The sequence below is a fragment of the Pholcus phalangioides genome, unplaced genomic scaffold, assembly GCF_987345545.1.
Source record: "Pholcus phalangioides strain wild (caught in Gottingen) unplaced genomic scaffold, Ppha-v1.0 ptg000017l_1, whole genome shotgun sequence".
In the NCBI taxonomy this organism is placed as follows: Eukaryota; Metazoa; Arthropoda; class Arachnida; order Araneae; family Pholcidae; genus Pholcus; species Pholcus phalangioides.
In genome coordinates this window covers 36,448,819-36,462,369 of record NW_028301610.1, presented here as the reverse complement: position 1 = coordinate 36,462,369, position 13,551 = coordinate 36,448,819, and the positions used below count along the sequence as shown (strand labels likewise).

At 34.1% G+C, this 13,551-nt stretch overlaps 1 protein-coding gene across 1 annotated transcript in view; it reads right to left on the bottom strand.

Moving 5' to 3' along the window:
• pcx (pecanex) overlaps positions 1-13,551 on the bottom strand; it is a 359,123-nt gene that overhangs the window by 192,098 nt on the left and 153,474 nt on the right. The window contains exons 11-12 of the mRNA XM_089247188.1: positions 6,163-6,274; positions 5,228-5,391 (exon numbers count right to left, since the gene is read on the bottom strand). Coding sequence (XP_089103314.1) covers positions 5,228-5,391; positions 6,163-6,274 — 276 coding nt within the window. The remainder of the gene's footprint in view (positions 1-5,227; positions 5,392-6,162; positions 6,275-13,551) is intronic.

Here is a 13,551-nt window from a genome sequence, read left to right as displayed (position 1 = left end):
CATTTATTCACATGTAATTCATACGATTAAATTAAATTAGTTTCTAATTAATTCCACATTATCATTAAATCATATTAACCATAATCTTGACATATAACAAAGAACGATCTCACCGGTTTAAGTTGATGAAAATCCTCTTAATCGGAAAAATCACCATGATTTCTATGTAGGGCCAGATGACAGTAGGAAAATCAATCCATTTTACGGGATGAGAGTTCACGATCACAATCCAGGAATCAGCATATCGAGAACGTGGCACACAATAACATCAGAATATTAATTAGTAGATGAAAACACAACAGATCTCAATGATCTCACCAAATGATGATGGCCATCACTATTTGTAATGAGTTCCAAGTAAATAGTGGAAGACCGATTTGTAGACAAGCAGACGTATATCACACCATATAGGAGGATGTCGGATACTCAAGTTGAACCCCACTTTAGCACAAATAGAACTTATGAAATCATCGATGAATAAACGAGAGAAATTATAATTAAGAAGGACTAACTACCCAGACCAGCCAGAGTAACATGATGCACTTCACTTGTAAATATTAATCAAACATTGTTAGAGTAGGTTGCAACACATCACATGATGTTAGTTCGTTATGGTGAAGAGTGTTACTGCTCTACACCCAAAGCTGCTCACAACGAACGCTGGAAGAATGAATGCCTTGATATTGCGTCTGCCCGAACTATATATAGTAGAAGAGAATGGGTTTGTCTTCAGACCAATCAGAGTACTGTTAGCCGTCGGCACATGAAGAAAAACTGATGACGTCATTCAATTGATTTGCATATGGACATGTGGCATGAATTGTTTTTGAACTGTATTACCTTTCAGTGGCAACAGTCTCAACAAAATGGAGGAAATTGATCACCCTTCTCCACAATGTTTACATGGCAATTTCAATTTGCGATCATGGAACTGTAGTTATGAAACAGAAGCCAGCAGGTACTTCCGCCCGTGAGACAAGGTACTTAATAACAATGTAATTCTTTTTACCACATTTATTTTAATACAATGAAATAACACAATATTATACATAAACAAAAAATATATGTTCATTAATCCCATGACTCAATGACTCTTGACTCATGACTCTTCTCCCGGGCGTCAAATAATGTTAGTTGCTAGGGGTTTAGTGGTGACATAACATTGGCAATAAAGGGAACATATAACCCCATAAGGGTGATATGTTACAATGTATGTTATTTGCTATAAAGAAAGAGCAGATCCCAGATAATACAGTTTAAATACCAGATCATCCGATCAATTCCTTAAAGTTCTGCATATAAAATACAGTTAAACCTTGATATACATGATATCAGATGAAGAAAAAAATAACTTGGCAGAGGAATTATCGTTATATCGAGAGGCAACATTATCATCACATGCCATCAAAATATAAATTGCTGTTGGCAATTTTTCTAAATCAATGTTCTTAGTATCACCAAAAAATGCACTTTCGAGTACTTATTTGCTGCAAAATATTTTAATTGATAAGCTTATGAAAGAAATTTAGCTAGATGTGTATTGCCTCTATAAAAGGGTTTATCACAATACACTTTGGTGTATCACACAAAAATTAGAGACAGAGAACACTTTCGGTGATTAGGTAATACCCAATATCAGTGTTATTAGACGTCCTCGGAAGAACTATAACATGTGAGATGAGTTAAAAATTATACTGAAGGATATTTCAAGTAAAACAAAAATAAAAATAAATGTTGCAGTGGTTTCAAAATCCTCTTAAAACAATATTGTTATAGATGGGTTTATCTTAGTAAGGGATATAGTTGTATCGAGGGAAGTTTAACATTACATGCTATATGTTGTTCCAAATAAATTTAAAAAAATACTGTTGTAGAGTGATTTATTGTTATATCGAGAATCATTGTAGCGAGGTTTCACTGGTTATTCAAAAAATCTGGGTCCTTTTTGAGTGAAAGCGGGTAACTCTCAAAAAAAATTTATCTTGAAAAAAAATTATGCCCCCTCCCTCATAATTCACCGGCATCTCAATGAATTTTCTTACAGCATGCCCCAGGTCTTTGATCACCTGCTTATATTTCTTCAATCATTGAGACTGAGAGGTGGGTCATGTTCTGGGTAGGAGGAGGAGGTATCTGTGAATCAAGTAATTCATTTCTAAAAACATGTTCTATCAAAAATAAAAAAAGGTTTATTCACTTTCATTGTACTAATAGAAAAAGTTTGCAAAAAAGCTCATTAGCACTGAGAATTTAACGTATGGAATTCCGCACATGTAATAAATCTAAAACAAATATAGAGTAGATTCGCTTATAATATTTCTCCCATTTAGAAATTTTTTCCACTTTGTACAACTTATTTTCGTGGCCCTAACAATAAGTAGTTCTCATTAAGATTTCCCGTTTAAAATGTTTTCCTGTTTACAATGTTTTTTATGACAGTTTTTTGAAAAACGTTACAAGCAGGATCCACTTTAATTAACAGCTGGAGGCATAATTTATATATTTACTAATAAATCAATCTATAAATTCCCTGATTGATTTCACATTGTGTTAAAAAAATCTTAACATTTTCAATATCTTTTAAAGCAAATTCGATTCTCCTCTCTCAGACACTTATCTTCTGATTTCCTATTCATACTTTGGTTTTCCTGGTTAAATGATTTTTTTTCCTCCCTGATAGTCCTCCCCTCTGATCTGTTGCCATTTAACTGCCACATATTTTCACACCTGAATATGGGAGCTATGTCAGACTTGTGTTGGAGAAACTTAACAGTTTGCTTATGTGTGTGTGCCCAGCATTTGACGTGTTTTGTGTTCAGTAAGGGTGCCATCCATCTAGCGCCGCAACCAGATACTTTCTCAAATGAGAAAACCATACATTTTGGCACACCCATGTAATGTAGAAGAAGCAGTTATAAAGAGTGAATTTGGTGCCCCCTCTAGTCCAGAGTCCGGGACACTAGACCCACCTGTCCCTCCCCCGTGAGGATCAAAAATTATAAATATTTTTTGTAGAGAATTTAAAATATTGGAATAAAATAATTTCTTTTATACTATCTGTTAATTTAAAATTGTTTTCCAGTGTTAGTGACCCAAACTTTGTGAAGAATTAGATCCACCTGTCCCTCCAGAAGCCAATTCTGCATACACACCTGTGATTTTCCCGATGCGAAACAGTGACTATCACATAGCAGCTAGATGACAAAACTGTGAATATTCAAGAGAGTTTTTAGATTTGGTTTTTCCCGTGATGTCGGGAAATTTCTACAATTTGAATGGGCGTTCCGATTTTTAAAAAAAATATGCATTCGCAATTTTGTAGGATCAAGACAAATTTATGCCATATAGATGCTGTCTTTGAATGACGGGAGATAGCCGCGAAAGTACCGACTAGAGAGAGATATTCCTGATCTTATTCTTCAACAACCCGTGTGTATATCAATACAGTACAGTGTACAAAGTAGTAAAACCACTTTTTCAAGGTCATGCGATCATGATAGAAGGTAAAAAGAAGAAAAAAAGGGGAAAAAAGTTGGAGAGGTTTTTCTCTCTACTTTTTTCTTCTTAGAACTACTCATACGACCCCTATTTGGCGGTCACCTCTGCAGATGGCCAGTTTTTTGCAAAATGCAGAGTGACTGTCTTAGAGGAGTTTCATTGTACTTTATTCATTTTTGTATTTTTTTTTCCACCATGAAAGGACAATATCAGTATTGTCACTATATTAATTATTGTTTGTTAATGCATTGGAATATTGTAATGAGTCAAATACTCACGCAATAATCTATTTTAATTTTTTTCCAATGGTTAAAAAAGTAATGAAATTTTAATGAAGTTTGATAAATGAACACACAGTTATACCTTAGGTAATAAGAGAAAAAAATATGTCACATACACAACAGTCGTGGTATGCACTCATGATATCATTAGTAAGGTTTAACAGATCAGGAAGGTCAAAAATCCCATTGGAAGATCAAATTTAAAATTACTCTAATATGGGTTATGGGGCCTATTTACAGTCATACAGCTCTCGCAGAGCAATATGATACTGAAAATAAAGTCCCATTCCTGCAGCATGGAGTTTTCAGCTTCTGGATGGTTCACAGAAAGGGATAGCTAGCTGCGATTGCCTTTCCAAGAATGTCTCAGGCATGTGTTCAATGAAGTTTAGATATGGAGATCTATAGTTGACCAATAAATTTTGCAAATATTCTCAGTTTCAAGATATTTGTTCGCTGTGTTTGCTACAGTGGTGAGAACAACTGCTACACACAGAGACTCAACTGCCTCGTTTGCAGTATGATGTCGTACTGTGAGAGCTATATGACTGTGAATGGAGACTAACAATTTCATGTTTGATATAGCAACATGGAGGCTTCAGACATCCTTGCATAGATAAGTTTTATGGAAGAGATCATAAGTGTGTACCAGACTGTTGCATATTTTTTTCTCTCTTATATAACTGTGTATCCATAAACCAATTTTATTAAAATCTGCCCATTAACATTTTATTAATTTGACAAAATGTGTGAATTCTATTGATTTTGAACACCAGTGCATATTAAAAATTACCTAGTTAACAAATTTTGTAATGGAACAAAGTACCTTTGTTGCATGAAGACTTTGTCTGTACATAATCTAAATTTTTGTACTAATAATTTGTACCAAAAAATTTAGTACTATCTAATCTATAAGTTGATACGTCATATTTTGATCAATTTAACGGCTGGCATTTTACAGGGAACTTTAGACAACTAGTTATTTCATCAGCATATCCTACAACCTTTCCTCAAGATGATGGTTTAACCCAGGAGTTCTCTAACTGTGCTCCGTGGCACCCTGGTGTGCTTCCAACCTTTATCAGGGGAGCCGCTGTGATCCTGACAAAGGTTTTCAAAAATATTCTTTGTTAAACAGCTTTAGGGAGCCAGCAATGCTCGCGGATGAGCATCAAAAAGGGTAAAGGGGTGCAGCAATGGAAAAAGTTTGAGAACCCCTGGTTTAACTATCACTTTTAATTTTTCAAGTTAGAGAAATATCTGATGACAAATTTTATGATGAAGACAAATGCAAAAAAAAAAAATTTAGTTTAAATAAATTATTAAAATAAAATGGACTGTTGGGATATAGAAAAAATTCAGAATCATTAAAAAGCCTTGCTCTAAGTTTCCCAGCACAACAACAAAACTGAAAAAAGGAAAAAAAAAATATGGCCATAAAATAATACCATGTTCATCCTGGAAGCAATGAATCGCCCCAGGTGAAGTATCATTGTGTGAGCTTGCTAAATGTGTTCCTGGTGTAGATAATAAATTAGCCAAGAGATAAGCAGGAGGACCTTGTGTAGACTGCTTTTTAGGAGACATCCAACTGGCGCTGCTGCTATCCTCTCTAAGAAAAAAAGGAATTGACAATTATACATCTTTTTAGCTGTAATAAAATACTTTCAGTATTATTTTAAGTAAAATCAATGACAAAACTTCCCCTATGCCATATAAAAGAACAAAAACATCTGACTTTTAATACTGATATTATAATTACACAAGGAAAAAATTGGTCGATTACTTTCTTGCTGTAAGTCTGAAACTCTCATTGCAATGTTTGATCAAAACAAGAACTGTGTGAACGTGACTAAAAACTACAATCAACTGTAGCAGTACCCTCAAGAATTTCAAATATTTTGCAGTACCCCTAATTGATCTCAAAGCTCCCTGGATGGCATCTTAGAAATGCACTGACACTGATTGCGAATCAAAATTATTATTATGTTCAATACAATTTTACCCTTGAAATAGCTTATACCCACCCTGATTTCATGGTATCCTTGAGTGTTGCAGCAAATCTTTTAGGAATCACTGATATAGATGAATTTTCTTTTATTCATGTGATTTTATACATTTAATAAAATATTAACTAATAATATTCAACATTTTAAGTAACACTTACGTTAGTAAGCGAGATATAATGAATATTATATTTGTGAACATGAACTGGGCCAATAAAGGAAAAAAGGTAAAATTAATGTTGCATAATAGCATTAATGCATTTGAAAAACCCATGTCTGTGTGTATATAGGCTTATCAGGTGATTGAATTTACAACCACAAGTAGTGATGCATATGTATTACTGCTTATTGATAAAAATATAAGTATAAAATTTTACCCATCATCTCCAATAGATGTAGATGGTGGTAGTAAGGACAGCATTTCTGGAACACCGTCAGGAGTTCTACGTCTCCGGGCCAATAATTTAGGTCTTTTAGAAACAGGAACTTCTAAAATCATAAGGGTATATTAAAACAATTGAACTTTACAATTTTTTTTAACCACAATTGATGATTAACACAAAAACATGAATTACTAGCACAAGCAACTTGCTGGCACAAAAACATTTTTATGAAATGGAAAACAGACGAGTCATCAACACATCTCTTCATTGTATACTACACATTGGTTTCCATGAATTAACTAACCATACGTGGGAGACTGAAATCTCAGTGAGACCTCTCAGTCACTGGAATGCATCTTAATGCTACAGAAAACTGTGGAAAGAATCACATACATATGTTACCCTGTTCTCAGAAATTGTTTGATTTCCAATTCCCAAAATCCAGCAAAACTGTAGGGAAATTAGGAAAATTACTGTTGCAACACAGTAATACTTGCAATGAAAAATATAAACCAATTATCAAATTAAAGGGAAAATGTTTGTTGAAAATTTATCCAATATCCCCAAACATTTCTTGGGAAAGAAAATAAGGAAATAGAAAAAGATAAGAGCTACTCCAACTTCTAACTGGCTTTACTAGGAATCCTGCCATTAAAAATCCTAAAACTGTAATGCTATGAAAACTATTTTTTGGAGCTTGAGGCAAAAAAGTTTACTCCCTAAATTTATGACTGTGCAAAAACGACTTATGAACACAAAAAGATAGGACAAGAAATGCAGCATTTTTGATCGAAAGGGTTTCTGAGGTCTTTTGCTCGTATATAAATCAGAGGGCATTTTGAGGTTACAAGTGAGACAAACTTGTTACAATCTTTGATTGATTTTCCTTTTCAGTGCAGCAGATCACAATGAAAACCTATTATACAATTACAGGAATAGAGAAAACTAAAAATGAAAGTTTGTGAAGAAAAGAAGAGGGAACACAAATAAAGATCAAGTCAGAATCTATCTGATATAAGACATTTCCAAGTTTATGAAGGCCCAAAAGCAGAAATACAAAAAAAGAGTAATTGCAGGTTTTATTTTTGCTTGAAATTGGGGTGACCGTGACTGGTTCTTCAAATGCCAAGAAAGAATATTGTTATGTAACTGTGGGGTAGAATAATTTCATTTTTTAAAATTGGAACTCATAATTGAATTTTGTTTTAAATTCAGGTATTGAAGGATTTTGGTAGCCCCATACCCACAGAAAGATATAGAATTGCTTGGAATTTTAACTCCAGCATACTAATAAACAGTGCTGCTCACAGTGATGTTTCTGGATACAGGTTCCTACACAAATCTCATTTCTTCAGATGATATCCCCTATATATAAATGTTTAACCAAATATTTTCTAGACTGTATATTTTTATCAGCCATCTCTCATTGGGAAATTTATCTATTATGATCATGTGTGTGACTTTGAAATTGAAATCACTAATTTTGCCAAAGACTAGAAAAGAAAAACAAAGTACTGCAGGCAAATAAAGAATTTAAAAAACACTGACATGTTTCAGCACTCATAGGTTCCATTTTTAAGGTGAAAGTTTCTATATTGAAGAAAAAATGTGGTCAAAATGAATGACTGTCCGTAGGATCAGTGTTGTTTCAATTCAGCATGTGATTCTCATTTCTGATGTCAGAATTGTTGCCATCTGTTGTAAGTGATGTCATATGATTAACTTGGTGCCATTGAATATCGTTCAGATGTCTTCTAAAATGGAAGTGTGGTAGGGAAATAGAATGGAGGGCATTGATGCGACACCAGATCAACGCCTTCCATTATAATGGAAGTAGTAATCATTTTGTGGAGTGGCCATAACATATATACAGAGTGATCATAATTGAACTAACATCACTCAATGCCATCTTCAGCTTGATTTAACTACCATGAGAAGCAGTGTTTCTCACCTTTTCTGAATCCAAAGATCACTAAACTTTCTGAAATAACTCAATAGACTAGTAATTTATAGCATATGGTATTAATTTTTCAGTTCAAACCTATGTGAGTATCATTAACCATCTTCATGGACCACCTCTGATCTGTAGAACATAGATTGAGAAATGCTGCCATGAAGGCATGAAATTCTACAAATGACGAATAAAGATGGGAAAAAGTACAAAAATTTAGCAATAAGGGGGAACGAAAGTGGATTTTTGCAATGCTTAACAATTTAAGTTTTGTTTTTTTGCCATATTGTGTCCAAAACTAAGACACATTTTTTGATAAACCATTTTGTATTCAAATCAATTACATAAATTCAAATCCACAGTCAGAACTATTACTACTATTATATTTGTTAATTTATGCTAATTTTTAATTACAGCAAAAAAAATGACATTTTTACTTAAAGTTGGCTTTTTTATGAACAACTTGCAGAACTGGAAAAAACACTTTACAGAAATGGCTGTCAGAAAAAAGCATGCATTTTTTTAATAATTACATTTTTATTTCATTTCAAAACTCAGCTCTTGCATGATAAATTTTAAAACATGGAGATAAGCAAAGTCCTATATCACAATATGGACAAAAATATCTGGTTTCTTTTCTCACCCATTTTCCACTATTGTTCGTTTTTGAGCAACACACAAAGCACTGCCTTGTTTGTCTCAGTTTATTTTCAGTGGAAGAAATCACTTTTAAAAAGTGTCTTTCAGTTAATCATAAGATAATGGATTTTACAAAATTCCTTGTCGTCCTATTTTCTCATTCCCTGTTCTAAGCCTTTCGATCAGGTGATCAACCAAATCAAGTCTAAAATTTAAATGAGAGTATTTTCCTCTTTGCTTCTGGTACAAAACAAAAGCATTCCACAGTGATATATATCAAAAAGGTGAAAGAATATTTTTTGTGATTAAAAAAAAGAGAAAAAGCTGAGTAAAACAGAGGATAGGGGTAGAAAAATATGCTGCCCAAGCGGCGTTTAGGCAAATCAGAAAAAGACCCTTTTGCAGCACCTGAACAATATTCGGGTAGAACTGTTAAGTGGTTAAAGACTTGTAATAAACTGAAAAAAATGAGTTACAGCGATAAAACTGAACTGAAACATCCCGCTATATTCAGGACGTCATAGTTCATGTTCAATGTACACACTGTTCTAGCAGACTAGGAATTACACCCAGGGTAAAATATTCTCCATAGCTAAATTTAACACCTCTGAAGTATGAAGGAATCAGTCTGTGTTAAATTATCTTTCAAGTTTGCCAAGTTTGGAACACTAGTAAGATAGATCTGAGACATGAGATATCCCTACAGCATAGGGGTTAGCAAGGTGACCATCCAATAGGAAAGAAACAATTGATAACTCTTCTATCTGTGAAATAATGGTTCAAAAATTGTTGCACTGGTATAGCTGTGTATGAAGGCATCCCATTTTCTATAAAATTTATTTCATCCAGTTATTACCTTTCAGCAGTCTATAGTCATTGCATTGGTTCTGCAGTCATTACTACAGCTCAGAAATTTAGGAACTAAAAAAAGCATTTATAAATAATGTAAAAAATGGGGGGGGGGAGAAACAGTAAAATTAAGGGTTATATGCTTTGGCTAATAGAAGACATTATCATGTAAAATAATAACAAAATGCTTCATATACAGTAAAACCTCGATATAACAGTACTCTGCGGATCAAGAAAAAATATCATTGCGAAGGGGTAATCGTTATATCAAGTGGCAATAGTTTAACATTAGAGCACTGGCATTTCTAAACAAGACTAAGAAAAATATCCTAGTAGAGGGATTTATCACCTTATATTAAGTATCGTTGTAGTTGGTTTTCATTGTATATAACATCAGGAATGTTGTCATATGAAATAAATATTACTTACATTTGCATTGTGATGTGGTTGTTACCAAAGATTGATTCAGTTCTAAAATATATTTTTGTTGCACGTAATAACGACATGTTTCTTCAAATTTTAAAATGTCAAGTTCTGTCTGCAGTCAGTTAATATTGTTTTGTGATGGAAAAGAATTGCTCTACTTTGATGGAGGTGATGGGCGCAAAACCGAAGCAACTTTTAATAGTTGGAGAAATATGCAGATCTACCGTGGTATCCCCATTAAAAACTTCCCTATGTCCTTTATGGTGTGGAAGTCCCAATTAGAGGAAATCACTTTTTGACATTTCTCTCTGATAGTTTCACCGATTTTGCCAGGAATATATACAAGTTCTTTTAGGATGCTGCGCACAATTTCCAATGCATCTATTAGAGGAATATTTCTCCTTTCCAAAGATTCTGTGACTTTGGAGAATTTTCCAAAATACATTGATATGAACGTGAAATCATTTCTGACTTTGGAATTAAGGAGTAATTCCTTTATTGCTATGGCATCTTCATCGAGAAAACAATTCACCACTTCAGATATTTTTTCAAAATTAAAGCAATAATATGTGGCTGCCGATATCCACATGCCCCATCTTGTAAGAATTTGTTTTGGAGGTAACTAAATGTTGGGAGCAATTTCCTTGAAAGTTCGAATTCAAGAAGGAGCTTTTGCAAAAAAAAAAATTTTGTGTCGGAAGTAAGCATATCTACTTCCGGATGAAGTCCTCTTACTTCTGCAATCCTGTGCAAGACATGTCACATGCAGCATGTAGGGAAACAAAACTTTCAATGCATTCCCAGCTTTTTTCATGTATGGGGGCTGCATCCATCAAAAACAAAAGCACTTTCTCATGTCTGATGCCATCCAGCCAAAGTAGAGTTAATGACTGGATGAATAACTGAGCAATCGTGGTGCTGTTTGTCCGATGTCAGAAAAAAGTTTTTTGTTGTTCTTTCATTGTACCGTCAAACACATTCCAATGTATCTTCTGGTTGCATCAGATGTTTCATCAATCGATAGGCATATATTTTTTGTTCTGTCATTTTTAATAAAATGAACTTCTTCATAACACTCATCTAAATACATATTTCTTAAAGTAGATTCATTGGGAACACTTTGGTTGGTATACTTTGCTAAAAACTTCCACACACTATCATGTTCTAGTTTCCAAAGTGGAATGCCAGCATTTATGAATGTTTTGTATAAATCTAAAGAAAACTGCAGTTTTCTGGAGGACTCCTGGAAACATGTGGAAACCATGGATGATACTTTTCCATCTTTTGCTAATTTATGTTTAGATGTTTCCAAGTGTTGAACAACAAATTTTTTTTCAAAGTTGATCAATGTTCACATAGCTTGCAGAACAAAACACTTCCATTGGTAAAGAAAACATCATAGCCAAACTCCTTCACAAAATTTTCTAATTTTTTATTTGCACAAACTTTTACTGTTGGCATGATTTTACTGAGACTAACACGTGTTATAAAAAGAGCTATCCACATGTATACTTTTACAACAATTAATACAGAAACATGGGCATTTCAGAGCTATGGGAAAAACTGACTCACTGATGGCAAGCTTGTCAGAATCTTTCTCACTTTCACTTGCCTTCGAACAGATTTTTCCCACACAAATCTACTGATAGAGTGGCAGTATTTAAATATTTTTCGACAATTGATCACTTGATTCACATTGGGGAGGGGGTGCCAATGATTTCTACCAGCATCTACAACTCGTGATCCCATTGATAGCAACTTAAAAGAAAACTTAAGAGACAGTTTCGAAAGTGCGTGGAGATGGAGAGCGAGATGGGGTTTTTTTTTGTGGTGTTTTTTTCCTCCATTTTCCTTGTTTTTATTTATTTATACAATACTGTAGGCAGAGGCCTATACAATAGAATTGTTGTACTTTAGTCAGTATTGGCACCAGCTCAACGTTTTCTGAGAAAGACAGAAAAAAGATTCCTGAAAATTGGTATAGGAAAATTCTCCAATTGTCTGCAAACTGACAATAGCAAACATGTCCAATTTTACGAGGATCTGCTATTCTCTTATTTTATGAGAACTGCATACAAATGGTTATTTTTATGAATTCAAAGCCCCTTCTCACTTGGAGATCACAGAATGTGATTCCTATTGCCTTATCTCATTTCTTTTCTAAACATTGATTAAAAGAAGGGACAGATGAAGGGAAAAGGAAAGCTTTTTGTAGTGCCCCCAGTTGTTTTTCCTCTCCCTACTGACTATTTAATGTTAATGCTACTGTACAATGTGCAGATATATCAGCTATAAACAATAATCATTCTTTTTTTCTAAACCTTGGCTGGGCTCCCATGTGCACTATCCCCCCTCCCCCAAGTGTTTGCATGAGTCATTTTCACTGAAAGAACAGAGATGTCAAGCTACCATTATTGCCATCATGTTAGGGATTCAACCTTATGACAGATTAATATAAGTTTTTGGTGAACTTAGACTAAAACTCGTGGATAAAAGCAAAATAATAACGAAATAGGCATTTACGGCAGGAAAAATTCAGAAAAGCCATTTTTGCTTTAAATATTCAAAAACAGGCAAAAAGCAGGCATTTATGACATTTTGCCTGAACTTCCAGGCTCTAGTCATTACCTTTGTTAAAGTGGCTGAATGAGAAAATGGCTAAGTATTGTGCTGTACTTGTTTGTTAATAGAACAGATAAACCTCTATGATGGAGCAACATTCTCATGATTTAATGATGGAATATGCTGTAAAACCACACTGAACAGTAATTTTTTGTGAATGCAAAAGAAATAGTTGAGCACAATTGATAATCCGAATGTTTGAAGTGTCTCCTTCTCTTTAGACAGAATTTGATATTGTTGCTGCCGCCAACATAGTTAAGAATTTGCTTTTCAAAGCTATTAGCAGCATTCTAACCAAATATTCTGCTATGAACACTCCCATTGTTGAATTTAGGAACACTTTCTTTTTTCACAGAATCATCCATCATGTGTGTTTAGTAATCATCACACAAAATTTTGCCCCATTCTGGTTGTAAAATTGAGCTACATATGGCTTTGCGTAGTGCCAGTTTAACTGTGGCCACCCTGTATGCTTAAAGCTCAGCCTTCGGTTGATGCTTTGAGCATCTTGATCTCCTTAAAAATCTGGCTGTGTCTAAGAAAACCCAATGCAACCCATATGCAAGAAAATATTGCTACAGTGAAACCTGTCTAAGACGGACACTGTATCAGAAGGAAACCTGTCTTGAATCGAACAGAGCCATAGTCCAGTGGATAATGAATGCTTTTTCCATTATGGGAAAACCTCTAAGACGGAAACTGTCTAACGTGGAAAGGCATGTCCATTTTCGATTAAAAAAACCTGGTGGAATGGAAAGAATTTTTGGCCAAGTGCAAGTTTTTGTCCCTTGAATGGGAAAAAATTAAGTCGTACTGGTTTCCGTTTTGCTAGGGAACTCTTACTTCTTGGAAAAACAATGAATGCTTACTATTGTATCTGAACTAGTTTTGGAAGT